The sequence below is a fragment of the Macrotis lagotis genome, chromosome 2, assembly GCF_037893015.1.
Source record: "Macrotis lagotis isolate mMagLag1 chromosome 2, bilby.v1.9.chrom.fasta, whole genome shotgun sequence".
NCBI classification, from domain to species: Eukaryota; Metazoa; Chordata; class Mammalia; order Peramelemorphia; family Peramelidae; genus Macrotis; species Macrotis lagotis.
The window spans coordinates 256,845,073-256,862,094 of NC_133659.1; the positions used below are offsets into that span (position 1 = coordinate 256,845,073).

Genomic DNA, 17,022 nt, shown 5'->3' on the forward strand with positions numbered 1-17,022 from the left:
CTAAAGGAGTACCATTTTCACCAAGTAGTACAAATTTCTCAAATCTATCAGAAGTAATTTTCCCAATTATATGTAAAGATAGTTTTCAATATTCATTTCTATAAGATTTTGAGTTCCAAATTTTTCTTCCATTCTCCCCAAGACTACAAGCAGTCTTATGTATGGTTATGAATGAATATGTTAAACATATTTCCACATTAGTCATATTGTGAAAGAATAGGCAGAAAAGCAAAAAACCATGAGGAAAAAAATGAAAATACTATGATTTGATCATCAAGCTGCCTCTTAAGAAGCACTGAACAATTAGCTGAATTATGCAGGTTTGTTTGTGGAAATGGAAGAGTTTTTAATGACAGTCCAACATCAGGTACTTGCTACCAGAAATTTCAGAAGGATTATTTCAGACTTAATGTTCAATATAAATTATATAAAGAAAAAGTAGCAACTGTAGGAAATATTGAAGGCTATAAAAATTGAGCAAAATTGCCAGAATCATAAAATCACCAGAAGCTTACTTTCTTTCATGGACTGATTTAAAACAATCTCCTCCCCAATATTCAGGCATCAAAGTATCCTGGAGAACAAACAATAAAATCCAGAAATCCAAGGATGATCCCAAACCAAAGTGTTTCCCCAATCACCTCAAGAGAACAGTGATCCATAAAAACTTAAGACTTTCTAAGAAATGTCATCATGTCACCAAGTACTCGTTACCTCCAAGCCACATGTAAATGGAAAGAAGATTTTTATTCCACTACAGACAGTAGTTATTTTATCCATATGTGCAATTTCCAGAACTTTAAACATAAAAGATCAATGGGATAGCAATGGACTAACAATTCAGTGAGGTGATAAATGTTAAATACCTTCTTTGGGCCAAAGGGCAAACCCTCTTCATCTAAGGTGGGAAGTTGACATGCAAACATCTACACAAACAAATGATCTTTGAGGTATATTAGAGATGATGACAAAGGGAAGACAGTGGAGTTGGGTGGGGGGGGCTTCCTGTAGATTGTAGAAGATGGATTTGTAGCTGGGGGTTTGAAGGAAGCCAGAAGGGAAAGCACTGCAGGCATGCAGACTTGGGGTCAGGAGACTGAAGCCTCTTGTTCTAGGAATTCCAAAAAGGCCAGTGCCACTGGATTTCAGAGTGCTTGAGGTTGGGGGGGTGGGTTGCAAAGTGTAGGAAGACTGGACAAAGCAGTCTGAGTCTGGGCATAGATTATTGAACTTCAGATGCCCACCATAGTCTGATCTTGGAGGGGATAGGGAGCCACTGGGATTTATGGAGGAGGGAAGTGTCACAGATGTACTTCAAGGAAATCACTGGCTACTGAGTGAAGAATGGAACTGGATTGGATTTATAAAGCCCTTGAAAGGACTTTCTTGATTAGCCTCTTCTTCATTCTACAGCTGAATGATCTGGGATTCAAAAGTTGCCCATATATACACATCAGAATGAGACATAGCAAAAGCATTGAGCCAAGTTTTGGCTTGGTACCAGACTGGTGATTTGACCTTGGACAGGTCACTTAACTAACCTGAGCCCATTTTACACAAATTGTGATTTTATCTTATACTTTTGGACTTTCTTTTTGACCTTTATCTGATAGGTAGGAAAGAGGGCATTGTTGACAAGAGGTGTGCTCCCAGAAATAGGCCCTATGATCAAGTCTAGTGATACAAAAAAGAAGCAGAAGATAGTTCCTATCCTCAAGGAGTTTATATGGAGATACAGTATGAAAACAAATATATACAAAACAAGCTCAAGATAATTAAGGAGGAAGGCAGTGGAATTAAAAGGGATTAGATGATGCAATGGATTAGAGTGTCAGAAACATATCTTAAATTTATATCTAACCTAGACATGTATTAGCTGTGTAAGCTGAAGTCACTTAAGCCTGTTTGCCTCAGTTCCTCAACTATAAAATAAAACTGTAGAAGGAAATGGTAAGCCAATCTAATGTCTTTGCAAAGGAAATCCCAAAAGGGGTCACTGAAGAGTAAGACATGACTGAAATGATTACAAAGCAAAAGGAAGGCTTCCTATGGAAAGTGGTTGATAGGAATAGGCTGCCATTACCAAATTGCTTTTAGGAACTCTCCTATTTAGAGTCTTCATGACCACCATCACCATCTGAACCCTAATTTGAGAAACATTGGTAAGGGATAGCAGTGTAATATTATGGACTTTGTTATCTTGGTTTGATAAGTAGGTTGACTCTGCAAAGAATCACTCAATGAACTCCTTTCCCACTCATGACATGTTCTCCCTCATCTCTTACCATATTTTTTCCTGGGGTTGGTTCTTTGCCTGGACTCCTGAGCAGTCCTGATGAAATAAGTTATTTGACTTTGATTACAGCTGCAGTTTCCAGGGCATGTGGTATTATTTGAATTTGTTTCCTTTACTGCATTATCTATGAGTTTTCACCTCATATAGCAGTGGTGATTTTGCCTTTTGGTTCCCCTAGTCTCACACTTATTTAGATCAAAAAAACCCATCCTGTCTATATAAAACAACACATTAAAAGTGTGTAACTCACTCCTTCACTGAGTGAAGAGGTGTGAACTCTTGAAAATACAAACAGATCGGGCCGCTAGGTGGCGTAGTGGATAAAGCACCAGCCTTGGAGTCAGGAGTACCTGAGTTCAAAACCCGTCTCAGACATTTAATCATTACCTAGCTGTGTGGCCTTGGGCAAGCCACTTAACCCCATTGCCTAGCAAAAGAAAAAAAGAAAATGCAAACATTGTTGAAATTTTTCCTTTGTGTTTTCTTTTATTTTTTTAAATATATTTTTAATAGCTATATTTATTTCTTTTCTCTCCCTGTAATTGAAGGAAACTGCATTTATTTGTGTGTGTATATCCCTGATCATACCTAGGCACTCTAGGTTAAATTTCTCCTGTAAATCTATATGTAGTCTGCCCAATTCTGGGTGAACCTCAGGTAGATCTTAGGTAGATTAGGCTGTTCTGAAATGGAATTTGAGAAGTTCCACTGGTGGATAATATTGCCCAACAAAAGTTTGGGGTTTTCAATGAACTATGGTTTGAGGGATCTTTTAGAAGCTTAACTAGTTTTGTATTTACATTGATCCCTTGCAAGAAGAACCCATGACTATTGGAGTCCCTTGTCTCTCCATGACTCACAACAAGCATGAAGGGTCAAAGATCAAATCAATCCTATGTTAAAAGAGTTGACTCTGGTAGTGAAGTGTTCACAAGATGGGTCAGAAGCTTTCTCATCTCTTTCCCATCTGTTTCTTCTTTAGCATGGTAGTCAGTCAAACTATTTTATTTATTTCCCCAAAACTTAATTGAATTTTTAAGATTCTGAATCTTAAAACTCCTAAAAATGACCATTTTTTTACATTCAACAGAATAAAAAAAGGGAATTGCATTTGAAACAATCTCCAGTTCAAGGATCTTGCTTTTAATATACATATGATTAATTCCATGCAATTTTCAGAACTGCCCTGCTTTTCTGTGCTTGCTTTTTTGTTTGTTTTGTTTTGTTTTTTAAAGGCAGTAGGGTTAAGTGATTTGCCCAAAGTCACACAACTAAGTATTAAGGGTCTGAAGCCAAATTTGAACTTGGGTCCTCCTGAGTCCAGGATCAGTGCTTTATACACTGCTGTGCCATCTAGCTGCCCCTTGTGCCTGCTTTTGAATTTTACATTAAATAGAAATTCAGAAACAAGCACAGAAAATTGGGGCAGTTCTGAAAGTTAGATAAAAATATATATTTTTACAAATGTTTCAGTGATTCTCTTTTTTTTTCGGTGGGGAGGGAGGAGATGACATCCACATTCTCTAAAACACCTTAAAAAATAAGATGGACCAAGCAAAATTAACCCACAATGACAAATATGTTAAGGAGATGGGTATCACACTTCATCCTAGCTCAGCTGGAGACCTGCTTGACTTTTGCATTGATTAGTATCCTCAGATCTTTCCCAGTTATTTTTCCTTGCAATATTGTTGTCTTTCTATAAACCAGTCTCTTCCTTCTTTCTTCACTCTGTGAGAGTTTTATTGTCCAAGAGTCTCTTCTTTTTACAGTATACTAATGTTCTATTACATTCACATACTATAACTGCTTCAGCTACTCCCTGATAGGTGGGCATCCCATAGACTCTAGTTCTTTACTTTTCTTTTAAGTTCTCCGCTTCATCCCTGTTTCTGGACCAGAAAATTTGTTTTGAGGGTAACTAGGCAGTACAGTGGATAAAGGACTGATCCTGGAGTCAGGAGGGCTTGAGTTCAAATCCAGACACATAATTGCCTAGCTGTGTGAACTTGGGCAGATCACTTAACCCCATTGCCCTAAATAAATAAATAAATAACACTTTTTTAAAAAATTGGGCAGCTAGGTGGCGCAGTGTATAGAGCACTGGCCCTGGAGTCAGGAGTATCTTAAGTTCAAATCCGGCCTCAAACACTTAATAATTACCTAGCTGTGTGGCCTTGGGCAAGCCACTTAACCCCAATTTGCCTTACCAAAAAAAAAAACAAAAAAATTTTAAAAAATTTTTGTTTTGCTTTGAACTGTTCCCTCACCAGTTATCTTCCCTCTTCAACCTCCCAAGGCCACTATCCCTGCTTCTTTCTCTCATGAGATTGATGTATTTCTAGGCTAAGCTGTTGGCATGTATATAGTTAAACCTCATAATAACTGTTTATTCAACTTTTGTTTTTCCATCTAATATCCATTGGTTTTGACTTAAAGGAAGAGGGGAATCAAGGTTTTGAAAAAACTAATATCCATAGGGGTTCTGAGAGTAGCTTAAAGTGACATAGGCACTCTGTGCTAATGCTGACCCTGCCACTGCCACCATCACTATCCCTGCTACCATACTGATGACAGAATTTCCATTGATATTACCCACAAGGTGACTTTGCTCATCTTTCGGCAGCTGACCAAGAATGGGACTGTGGAGTCTGTGGAGGCTGATGGCCTGACCCTCGATGACGTGTCAGACGAGGACATTGATGTGGAGAATGTAGAAGTGGATGATTACTTCTTCCTGCAGCCTCTGCCCACCAAGAGGCGCCGGGCCCTCCTGCGGGCCTCAGGTGTCCACCGCATCGATGCTGAGGAGAAGCAAGAGCTTCGGGCCATCCGACTTTCACGGGAGGAGTGTGGCTGTGACTGCCGGCTATACTGTGACCCAGAGGCATGTGCCTGTAGCCAAGCAGGGATTAAATGCCAGGTCAGTGTGACCCTTATGGAGGTGATTGGGGGTAGTATCAATCCAGCCATCTAAAGATGATAGCTCTCTCCTACAACCTGAAACTTCTCAGAGGAAAAAACAAGCTTTGAATGAGGACTAGGTCTTTTAGGTGTTTTACCCATTTGAGGTAACAGCAGAGGAGGAAACAACAATGCTAAACCTAGGTTGGATGCTCAGATAACTATTGGCTTCTGAAGGGGAGGGAAGCTTAGGAAGAGTTTGACTGGGATGTTGACATCTTTCTTCCCTCCATGATTATAGCTGAACACCTGGAGATTATGGTCACATCAGTTCCTTGTTTAAGAAACTTTATCCTGGGGGACAATTAGATGGTGTAGTGGATAGAGAACTGGCCCTGGAGTCAGAGCAGAATTCAAATCCAACCTCAGACACTTAATAATTACTTAGCTGTGTGACCTTGGGCAAATCACTTAATCCCATTGCCTTGCAAACCACCCCACCCCCAAAAAAAGAAACTTTATCCTGAGGCAGCCAGGTGGCACCATGGATAGAACATGGCCCTGGAATCAAAGCAGGAGCTCAAATGCAGCTTCAGACATTTACTAGCTATGTGATCTTCAGCAAGTCACTTAACCCTGACTGCCTCCAAAATAAAAAATACTATCTTTCCTCTAAAATAAGAGCAGGAGCTATGTGTATTCTAGCTGAACCTCAGGTTCTTCATCTGTAAAATGGAGATAATCATGCCTGTAGTACTTAGGTGAAGAACTCATGTGGAGATCAAATAAGATGTCTGTAAAGAACCACAGAGAGCCCTCTGTGGAGAGAAAACGTGGCTTCCAGGCCCACCTCTTAATCATTCTGGTAGTCTCTGTAATGTGGGGGTGTCCCAGGAAGCTTTCTAAGACTAGAGTTATATTGGGAGGCAAATGTTTACTTACCTTTTACAAATGAAACCCACAGATTCAACAACTTTTCCCCCATCCTAATACCACCTCTACCCTCCCCCCCCACACAAAACATCCTGATGTCAGCTTTTATAGTTAGATGACGGGGGAGACAGATGATATCTTCCTTTGGGGCACAATTCTTTTGTCTTGAAGTGGCACTTTCTTGCCTTTTTGCAAAATATTTTAACATAAATCTCTTTGCAGACTTTTCTTGTGGGGGTGAGTCTATTGAGTTGGCTCTGTTTGGGGTCTCTTGGCAGAGATACTAGAGTGATTTGTCATTTCCTTCTTGAGCTCATTTTACAGATGAGAAAACTGAGGTGGAGGAGGCAGCTAGGTGGCACAGTGGATAGAGCCCCAGCCCTGGAGTCAGGAGTACCTGAGTTCAAATCCAGCCTCAGACATTTAATAATTACCTAGCTGTGTGACCTTGGGCAAGCCACTTAACCCTATTGCCTTAAATTAAAAAAAGAAAAAAGAAAACTGAGGCAGACAAGGTTATGTGCCAGGGTCACACCAGTAAGTATCTGAGGCCATGTTTAATATTACTGACTTCAGGCTCAACATTCTATTTACTGTGCTTACTTGGTTGCCTACGTGTTAACTCAGTAAATGACTTTTGAAATGAATTGCATTTCTCTACCTGCTAATGCATTGTATTTGCTGGAGCTTCAGGGTCTCATCTTTTTCTCTCATCTCTTTTCCTTCCTCCTCAATCCCCTCCCACTCCTCTCAAGGTGGATCGAATGTCCTTTCCATGTGGCTGTTCCCGGGATGGTTGTGGAAACATGGCAGGGCGTATTGAATTTAATCCAATCCGAGTCCGGACTCATTACCTCCACACCATCATGAAATTGGAGCTGGAGAACAAGCGACAGGTGAACCGTCCGCCAGCTCCAGAAGAGGAGCTCCCACCAGTCCCCAGTGACCTACCAGGCTCTCAAGACTCAGAGACACAGGACTTTCAGGAGTTCATTGCTGAAAATGAGACTGCTGTGATGCATCTCCAGAGTGCTGAGGAGCTGGAGAGGCTTAAGGCAGAAGACTCCAATGGCTCCAGTGCCAGCCTGGACTCAAGTATTGAGAGCCTCGGTGTATGTATCTTAGAGGAGCCTCTTTCTGTTCCTGAAGAGCTCTGCCCAGGCCTTACTGCTCCCATCCTCATCCAAGCTCAACTTCCCCCGGGCTCTTCAGTCTTATGTTTTGCTGAGAATTCTGAGCACCCACCTGCCCCAACGGTGAATGAACCCTCTTACTTGAACAATGGCCCTGTGGTCTATTACCAGGTGGAGCAAAGGTCAGTCTTGGGAATAAAGGAGGAACCTAATTCAGAAGTATCTGAAATTCCCCCTCCATTTCCCATAGAAAAGGATTTGAGTGTCTTTTCTCTCCCTGCTACCTCATTGGTGGCCTGTAGCCCCACAGACCCAGATGCCCTCTGTAAACCAGAGGTGGGGAAAACACCCACTTCAGAATCCTTACTGCCAGAAAGCTGTAACCCTGAAGGGCCTGAATGTGATGATTTCCGTCCTACCTGGTCCCCACCAAACCTTCCATTCCATACAGACAGTGAGGAAGGCTGTGGGGTAGAGCAGGCCTCAGGTGCAGTCTGTGATCAGGATCAGCCTCCTAAGGACTCATCTCTGGCACTCCCTTTGCCAGTGTGACCTGAGGGATACTGTCCCTCTCCCAATCTCTATTTATTCACTTATTTTATCTTAATACTATTTTAAAAACAAAACTGAAAGAAGCCACTGCTGCTCCCAAGTTATTTTGTTGGGGTTTGTGAAGAATGGGGGGGAGGGGGGTGAAAGGGATATGTGGTGGGTGGGGAATGGTGTTTGTACAGGTATTTTAAAGGAAAGGAAAGACAGACACAAGGAGACCAAACTTCAGCTTTTGATCTCTTGAAGAGTCTTGGTGCACAAGGGACTGTGTTGTCTTAAAACTCTTGAGATTTCTGGGCCATTGGAAGGAAGATGCTGAGATCTCACAGGAAGGATTAGGTGACTGAAGCCACTCATTCTGAGGGGACCAGAACATGTGAATCTCTGAACAGCATGGCAAGTAAAGCTCCCCTTCCCTTGAATTTTCTTTCATCCTGAGGGGCCAGATAAAGCTCGTGGGCTAGGACAGGCCTTCTGTTGTAGAAACTTCAGTGATTTTTTAGAAACAATCCACCGTTCTATTTGATTAACAAGTTAATCTTGAAACATTTGACATTTTCTGACCTTCTCCCTGGTCCATCACTTTTAATTGTTTCTTTTTTCCTGAGTCCTACCTTTGCTAACCCTCTTTCCTCTGTCTAACAAATTGTTAACTCTGCCAGGAAGCTTTAGGTTAGATCTCTCTTCCTGATCGGGGCAGTGGGACCAAGTAGTTGGGACTCTTTCTGCATTCTGGAGGAGCAGTGCCTCAATTTGTGCTATGCTATTTACTCAATCAGGTTTTTCTTTGGGGAATCCAGTGCTGTTACTGGGGTGTTGAATGTGGCCAGCAAAGACTGCAGTTTCTGTTGTCCTTTCCCTTCTTGGGATAAAGAGATCCCTGAAGTAGGCTTTACTAACACTCCAGTCTTCTGTAGGAATCTAGGAATCAAATTGCAAATGTCCATTGGGTCCCTTAAGCTAAGATGGTGCTTTTATCTATCTCTTTTTAAAAGCAAGAGAATAAGCCAGCAAGTCTGGTGCTGTATGGTAAGATTCAAATGCTTATAATTCTAGATTTGTTATAGGACTGAAGTTGGAGATTGTGGAGTAATCTCTTGAGCTCTGCAGAATAAGACTTAAGATGCAGACCCTTGCTGAAGCAGAAAATGAAATGATATTTCTGTCTCTTGTGCTCTTAAGACCTGCTCCTTAGATTATCAATGAATCCTTATAAGTGATAATTACTTTTGTTTTCATAAAAAGCAAGAAATAAAAACACTACTTTGGGCTCAGTTATTCCCTTTTCCCCTTAATGTGGTCAGCAAAAAGAAAACTATGAAGAACATGTGCTCCACACATGAGTCTTGTCTGCTTGCCTTCCTTCAGATGGTGGTTCAAATGTAATGTCTATTCACAGCATTTCTAGCTGTAACATCTTACTTTGACTGTTAACTGAAGCACTGTACTAGCCTCATTTTTGGCCCATTCTGCAATCTTCCATTCTTAATTTTTCCAGCTTTGTCTAACTTAAGTGTATGGCATTTCTTCCCTGAAATAGTTTCATCACTTGGTGCATTTTCCCCTAATTGAGTTAGACCTAGAGTTCAGCAACCTTTTCCTGGTGCCATCAGTTTACTGGGCCTGGGTAACAGGTAGACTTATTTTTCTAGAAAAAGGATCATTCTGTAATTTCCAGTGTCAGATTAGTTTAGGAGGGGATGGATGCATTGGATCTAGAAAACCAGTTTTCTGTCACTGAGGCAGTCCAACCCACACTGTAACCCAGGACTTCTATCTGGAAAATTTGCAGTCCTTTTTTTCCCCTAAACAAAATCCTATACTCCTAATAGACACTGGCCCTTCACTTCTGATGACTAAATTAACCATCTTGCTGACCAAGGAGCCTGGTCTACCAACTAGCCCATCTTGTTTCTGGTGCTACTTGAACAGAACAGCTGTGGCTCATGGTTGCTAGGCAGCTAGGTCACTCATTGACTACAAAAGAAGATGGCTTCCTCTCTTGCTCTGTCTTTACCTATTTTGAAGAATTGACTTTGCAATCCTCCCCCCCCCCCCCCATCCCTAGTGATTCTTTTCAAATTTTCCCACTGTATGCAGGTAGTATCTTCAATGTGAATCCAAAGCAGCTTGTCTGGTTCTTTGCATTTTGTGGGGAGAGGGAGGGTTGGGAGGGGAGGAGGAAGAACTTTTAGGTTCTTTACCTTGTGATAATGCTGTATTTAAAGAAAATATTTAAATGTAAAATTAAACAAATGCTCAAAAGAGTGGTGTGTGATGCTTTTCCCTGGCAAAATTCAAATCTCTTATTTTCCTTGGGGAAAGAACACCTTTCCTGAAGCTGACTGTGTAGAATTATATATATTTTGCAGGGGGAAAAATATGTTTCTTTTGGAGCATCAATTACTATTATTATCCTTCCTCTGATTTATCATGCATCTTATCCCTTTAGCTGAACTAATCCTGGTGCTAATTTTGTTTCCTTTCTTCAGATCTCTGTCCAGCTATCACTTGTTTTCTATACCCAGTTCTACAAATTTATACCATTAACTTCAGTCAGGTCCCTGAGAAGCATTTTTTATAAAACCAAAATCTGATTTTAGTCTAGCTCTTTCTTTCTTTCTTTTTTTTTTTTTGCAAGGCAAATGGGGTTAAGTGGCTTGCCCAAGGCCACACAGCTAGGTAATTATTCAGTGTCTGAGACCCGATTTGAACCCAGGTACTCCTGACTCCAGGGCCGGTACTTTATCCATTGAACCACCTAGCCGCCCTAGTTCTTTCTTTATAATTTACATCTTAAGTCACAGAACTTACAAGGCAGCCTGTTATAAAATGATTGGAACATTTAAGTAATTCGTAGCCATTAGTTTAATTAAATCTTTACTTGTGGTTGAACATGTTGGTTCACGCATTTACAGTAATTTACAAATCACTGACACGTACACATACAAAACTAAACCAAATTCACATACCTTGGGTGCAGACCTTCCCATTGGATACGTTGAGCCAAGCACTAACTACTATTTTCTTGGTGTTATCCATAACCAAAACACCACAGCCACAGTGACAGTGATAAGTGGGTTATCACCAACACAGTGAAAGAAGCCAGGAATCTTAAAATCCACAGGGATTACAGCCCAGAAATTAAGACAAGGTAGGTGTAACTGTAAACATGTGAGGGAGGAGGGCAGAAATAAAAGGATGTTTTCTTCCAAAGGAAAATACTTCTCTTTTTCCTTTTCATTTAGAGGATCTCAATGAGTCAGAAAAGAGTTATTGTAAACTAAAAAAGGAGAAGGGAAAACCAATGTTCTTCTCTGGCAGTTTTAGAAGGGGAGAGAATATTCTGGGACATAAGTGCTTAAGTTTAAGTAGCTTTGTTCCCCGTACAATCCAATAATTTTTAGTTCAGTAGAAAACCCATCCAGAAAGAACATCGCAGCAGAACTGCATGTGTTTTCCTACAACCTGAACTTGATTACAATCACACGGGGTGGGGTGGGGGGTGTCCAATGCACAGAGCTGCTATCAGATAATACTGATAGTGTGGGGACTAAACCCACAGCCTCACACTATGTGAGTAGGCTCTCAGTTCTAGCTGGAAGAAAAACAATAGCTCTTCCTCCTACTTCAGGTACCACACGAAGTCTGCAGCATTTCTTCCTCTCTATGGGTTTGTGATTGATGTGTGCTGTGTGGTCCCAAGCTACACTTCCAAAAAAGATCTAGACAGTCTCATTCTTTCTAGCAGCTCCCTCAGTGTCTTGTCCCAGGATAGTTGGTGGAAAGTAAGACCACGGCATGCAGCAAGAGGGACATCTCAGCATCTGAAAACATCAATATTAGTAGAGGCCCTGGCGCTAAGACCCACAGCTTCCTGGGGGTGGAAGGGAAAGGATTTGAGCATTGTTCTCTTGACTCCAGGGCCGGTGTGCTCTATCCATTGCACCACCTAGCTGCTCCTGGGGTATGAACATTGTTGATGTCTAGAAATGAATGGAAAGAGGGGTACCAAGGGCCTGAAATCACAGGAATACCATCCTCTTTTATTCTAGAGCAAGAGTGGGGAACCTTTTTTCTGCCAAGGGCCATTTGGATATTATAACATCATTCACCGCTATATATTTAGTTACACTTTTAATGAACACCCCCCAAAAAGCTCCTAGATCTATTGAATTTTGAGTCCTACCTTCAGTTGCCTTGAAAGTGACAGACCACAGGGCTCATGTGGCCCTGCCCAATGTAGAGCTTTCCCCCATTTTTTTTTCCCCCATGCAGCCCTCAATCTCTTAGTCTAATAAGAGATGAATAGAAGTTTCAGTGAAATTAATGTGGTATTGCACATCATTCATCTCTTGGGATTCTGCTGGCTCCTGAATCCAACAGCTAACTCTAGGGACACTGGCTAAGGAGATTCTTCATCTTAACCACCTAACACTGAAAGTCAGGAGACCTGAGCTCCACTGGGACAGTTCAGAGCTCCAGAGTCTCCAGTAGACCCCAAGCAAGCAAAGTAGAGATGAGTAAATAGAGGGATTTAAATCTTACTTCTCAGGCTACAGGAAAACTGTAGCCATTGTTCCAACCAAATTCGGCACCAGTCTTCAGCAAGGTGGGTGGAATTCAGACCACGGAGATAACAAGCCTAAACACACCCAAAGAAGAGTTTCTCAGTAGTTATAGGGACACAGCTTAGATAACGAAAAATGGGCAATCAATCTAAGAACCTCCTTTTAGTAAGTTAGAATTTCCCTACAACACACCTTTTACCAGAGCTATATAGTCTGGTTTGAGTTTCTCACATGCTGTTGAGAAGCCAATGAGCAGGGAAAGCTCTCACCGATTTTACTTCCTGAGTAGTCAGCTGGCCAATCCCCAGTCTTTTCAAAGCTTTGTCTAGCTGGTGAAGCACAGTGGTGTGTTTATTCAGACGGTATCTCAGCAAAACAGAGGGGAGGTAAGGTGTGAGAAGCATGGCCCGGCTCAAGGCTTTCTGTGACAGCAGCACACAAGGACAGGGTCATTCCACCAATTAGGAAGGGAGGTTCAAGGTAAGTAGGGGCTGGGATGGAAAGAAGACCCAAAGGATTTACCGTGTGTGGAGTAGAAAGATGAGACAGGTCCAGGGGATAATCAGAAAAACACTTCTTCAAAGGGAGCAGGTCATTTACACCTGGTTGAGCACCATTCTGAACCTTGCAAAAGCAAGAGATTGGTAGTGGTTAAATTCTGATATTGTACCTGAGAGAAAAGAAATGGGACCCTCAGTGACAGCACCCCCCCCCCCAATCTGGCACCACTCTGAATCTGCCAGTTGTTTTCAAAGACAGTACCTTAGTGCACAGTAGTGTTAAATGCTGCTGGAGAGTCGTATCAGAGACCAAAGGGATGGTCTTTTCCAAGCAGTAGAGGATCTCTGGATGGGACTTCTTTCGTCGAGCATGATAATCATCCAAGAATTCCAGCTGCTGCTCTGAGGTCCAGAAATGCTGGATCAGCAGTTGCCGGGGGTACAAGTACCTAGAGAAAAAAGTATTTGTCAAGATCCTGTTTGTCAGAAACAAACTTTCAAAAGATGTTGATATTAAGAAAAGTGAGGAGAGACTTTTATTTCCTTAACTGTTCTCTTCTAGATGAATTTCTGACTAAGAAATAAAAAATATAAATAAAATTTCAAGAGTAGTTGACTACTAGCCTGACATGGAGCAAACAAAAAGAGTGGATTTCTTTGAAAAAACATGAATCAGTGATTGATACGTGCATGAAAGCCAGAGCATCAACTTTTAGAACCATGTTTATGCACAGCTATGTTGGTTGTGCATCAGGTTTGACATTCATATGTCAAGTGGCCTCAGAACAAAGTTTGAAGTTGCTGCCACAAAATGTTTCCCATTCCATCCAAACTGGCTGACCAAGGTTTGGAAATGAAATGCTGTGGAGTATGTTCTATCACATATGAAACAAAAGGGAGAGAGTACTGGATTAGAGTCAGGTTCAAATGCATGCTCTGCCCCCTACTACCTAGCAAACTTGGGTAAATATCTGGGCCTTTTTATCTCATCTGTAAAATGGAAGAGGGGAGGTTTTGCACTAATCATCTATGAACCTAAGATCTCTCCAAAAATGCTGAGGCAATCTAAAGTCTATACTCACATCAGCAGGAAGACCAGGTAGTTGGCAAAGGGTGGGATGGAAATGATGCCCACGAAAAGACACTTGGTGACATCTCGTCGAAACTGAGCAGAAAGTAAACATAGCTGCTATTTCAGCTTAGGAAGAGCCTTCCTACAGTGGGTCTCCCCCCTCCCCTTGAAAAAGGGGCTCTTCTCATTTCCCAGGAAGACACGAGAACACAAGAGACTCTTTAGACCATCTCAGTGGACGGTGCTCATCTTTTGCATCAAAGCTATCTCCTAGTTTACTCCTCCAGGCATCTTCCTTTGCTTTGTATGTTCTGCAACCCATGTGAGGTTTTTTTTTCTAGGTTTTTGTAAGGCAATAGGGTTAAGTGGCTTGCCCAAGGCCACACAGCTAGGTAATTATTAAGTGTCAGGTTGGATTTGAACTCAGGTACTCCTGACTCCAGGGCTGGTGCTTTATCCACTGGGCCACCTGGCTGCCCCCCCATGTGAGTTTTAACGTTTACTTTTAAATAGGTAAGCAAGTCTATAAAGAAAGGTTCCAGGGCAGTGGATAGAACACCAGCCCTGGAATCAGACCTGAATTCAAATTTGACTTCAGACACTTAACTGCCTAGGTGTATGACCTTGGGCAAGTTAGAGATTTGATCTAAAAAAATAAATACTCTGATAACAGTCCATGCCTACTGAACAATCTTAACTCAATAGGAACTTTTTGGCCTCAATCCAGCAACATGAATGAAATGGAAAAAAAAAATCATTCAATTTGTTCTTTAAAGAAAATCACAATGAATATATTTCCCCCATGCAGCACAATTCTCTGATCCCTACCTGTCTCAAATGTTCCATGTCCCGGTATGAAAGCTGATGAAACAACAGTTTTTTCTGGGCCATAAGTGCTCTTATTCTTCTAGCTTTTTTTGCATCGGCCAAAATCATCTGAATTCCTGCCGCATTAAAGAAGAACACACAGTGTGTCCTATGCACGTTCGATTCCTAATAACATTACTTTATACCTTATCACCCTATTCATCTTATATCCAAAAACCAAGTTTTTAGAAGTATCCTTGAAGCCTCTTTTAAGACTCCCACCCTAAATCTCTGCTGTCGTCCTCTACTTTCCACTAGGTTTTCATTTTTTTTTTCAGGTTTTTGCAAGGCAACGGGGTTAAGCGGCTTGCCCAAAGCCACACAGCTAGGGCATTATTAAGCGTCTGAGACCGGATTTGCACCCAGGTCCTCCGGACTCCAGGGCCGGCCCATGTGGGCAGGGTCTCCCCCTCACTCAAGGGGCGCCGTGTCATGCTTACTCTCTGGGGCTGGAGGGCTTGGAGTTCCGGAGCCGCTTCGGGCCGAGGCGGGTCGGCCCAGGAGACGCCGGCCCGGCACGGACGGACGGACGCACGGACGGACAGCCCCGGGGGCCGGGCCGCGCCTCGCGCTCCCGCCTGATGTTTACCTTTCGTGAAGAGCGAATAGACGACGTAGAAGCGCGGGAAGCGGCGCTCCAGGAAGCGGTTGTATTTCTCGTGAGCCGCCTTGGTCTTGGCCACAAAGAAGGAGACCACGCTCCTGATGTCCGCCCGGGGCGAGAGGTGCAGCCGCGCCGGCCTGCGGGGAGAGATGGCCTTAGCGCCGCCGGGCCCGGCCGGAGGAGGGAGGGGAAATCCGGGCCCGGGGCCCCTCACCTGGGAGGCCCCCAAACGGGGCTCCGGCGCCGCAGGGAGAAAAGGGGTCCCGGGGCCGGGAAGCGTCTCCAATACACCCTGGACACCGCCATCTTGACACGGCGGGGTCAAAGGTCGCCGAGGGGTCGGGAGACCGTGTGCGCACGCGCCTCCCGCGAGAGCGGATTGGTGGCCCGTGCGGGTCCTTTAACTCGCTTGGCTCCAATCCAAGGCGGGGATCTCGGAAGAGCTACAAGAAAGCCTGGGTCAAGTCGGGGGCGCCCCGGGGAGGCGGGGATGGCCTCCCGGAAGTACTACCGCGTTTCCGGAGGCCGGACCGCCAGAGGTCCCTAGTGCTCCCTGAGGGCCGCGTCTTCGGGCGCTGCCCGGTTTCAACATGGCGGCTGCCAGGACTTCGGGGCCGCGGCGCTCCCTGGCGGCTCCTGGCGGATTCACTAGGCGGGAAGCTCCAGATCTGCCCTGGGAGAGACACTCACCTGGGCCAAATCGCAGGTCCCGCACACGCGGGACAAACAAGGAAGCACAAAATGACAGCCTTGGAAGGGAACCAACTAATTTGTTTACCCCCCCCTTTGGCGGCCGTGACCCCAGCTGGCGCTAAATGTAATTTGGATACAAGTCGAGTTTTGTTGAAAGGAAGACCTGAATTCAAACCCGATCTTTTTTTTTAAAGTTTTTTCAAGGCAAATGGGGTTAAGTGGCTTGCCCTAGGTCACACAGCTAGGTAATTATTAAGTGTCTGAGGTGGATTAGAACTCATGTCCTCCTGACTCCAAGGCCGGTGCTCTATCCACTGAGCCACCTAGCCACCCCAAAACCCAGTCTCAAACAGGTCCTGGCTGTGAACAAGCTGCCCCATCTGTAAAATTGTGATAATACTAAGGTCCTTGAGGGGGAGATGAATCATCAGTTAACTTTGTTTTTCATATTTTGATTATTTTTTTTTCAGATTTTTTCAAGGCAATGTGGTTAAGTGGCTTGCCCAAGGCTACACAGCTAGGTCATTATTAAGTGTCCAAGGTCTGATTTGAACCCAGGTACTCCTGACTCCAAGGCTGGTGCTCTATTCACTGTGCCACCTAGCCACCCCTTTGATTATTATTTTAATAAAATCGGTTTCCCTTGTGACCCTTTGTCAGCCAGTAAACATGTTTGTATTTTATGCATTCCAAATCTTTCTGAGAAAGAGCTTCCATAGCACTGAGGTCAAGGACACAGGCAAGGTGAACAAACCCCTGAACTAGATGGTCTCCCAGGTTCCCTTCCAAGGCTATCATTTTGTAATTCATTGTTTGTTCCAAGTGTATGTGGGAACTGTGATTTCACTGAAATAGTGAATAGATAGCGCAGGTGACTTTCTCTCCCAATGCAGATCT

General features: G+C 43.2%; 2 protein-coding genes across 7 annotated transcripts in view; one reads left to right on the plus strand and one right to left on the minus strand.

Annotated features, from left to right (window-relative positions):
* The window catches only part of CSRNP2 (cysteine and serine rich nuclear protein 2), a 28,883-nt gene extending 17,574 nt beyond the window's left edge, over positions 1–11,309 (plus strand). For 3 of the 4 annotated variants that reach the window (XM_074225909.1, XM_074225908.1, XM_074225907.1), the window contains 2 exons: positions 4,899–5,219; positions 6,889–11,309. In XM_074225909.1, coding sequence (XP_074082010.1) covers positions 4,899–5,219; positions 6,889–7,818 — 1,251 coding nt within the window. In that variant the 3' untranslated portion in view covers positions 7,819–11,309. The remainder of the gene's footprint in view (positions 1–4,898; positions 5,220–6,888) is intronic. The other variant, XM_074225910.1, reaches the window with a different exon arrangement.
* On the minus strand, positions 9,912–15,772 carry LETMD1 (LETM1 domain containing 1). 3 transcript variants are annotated; one of them, XM_074225912.1, is made up of 9 exons: positions 15,647–15,772; positions 15,418–15,569; positions 14,790–14,905; positions 13,972–14,054; positions 13,152–13,338; positions 12,912–13,013; positions 12,659–12,811; positions 12,367–12,463; positions 10,000–11,645 (listed from the first exon to the last, which is right to left on the minus strand). In XM_074225912.1, exons 1-9 carry the CDS (start codon positions 15,736–15,738, stop codon positions 11,575–11,577), a joined length of 1,053 nt encoding a protein of 350 aa, XP_074082013.1. In that variant the 5' UTR covers positions 15,739–15,772; the 3' UTR covers positions 10,000–11,574. The 3 variants fall into 3 exon arrangements, with proteins under 3 accessions (XP_074082014.1, XP_074082013.1, XP_074082015.1); XM_074225913.1 differs by lacking the exon at positions 12,659–12,811 and having other exon boundaries at positions 9,912–11,645; XM_074225914.1 differs by lacking the exons at positions 15,418–15,569; positions 15,647–15,772 and adding an exon at positions 15,269–15,394 and having other exon boundaries at positions 10,004–11,645.
* Between the last annotated feature and the right edge of the window lie 1,250 nt (positions 15,773–17,022).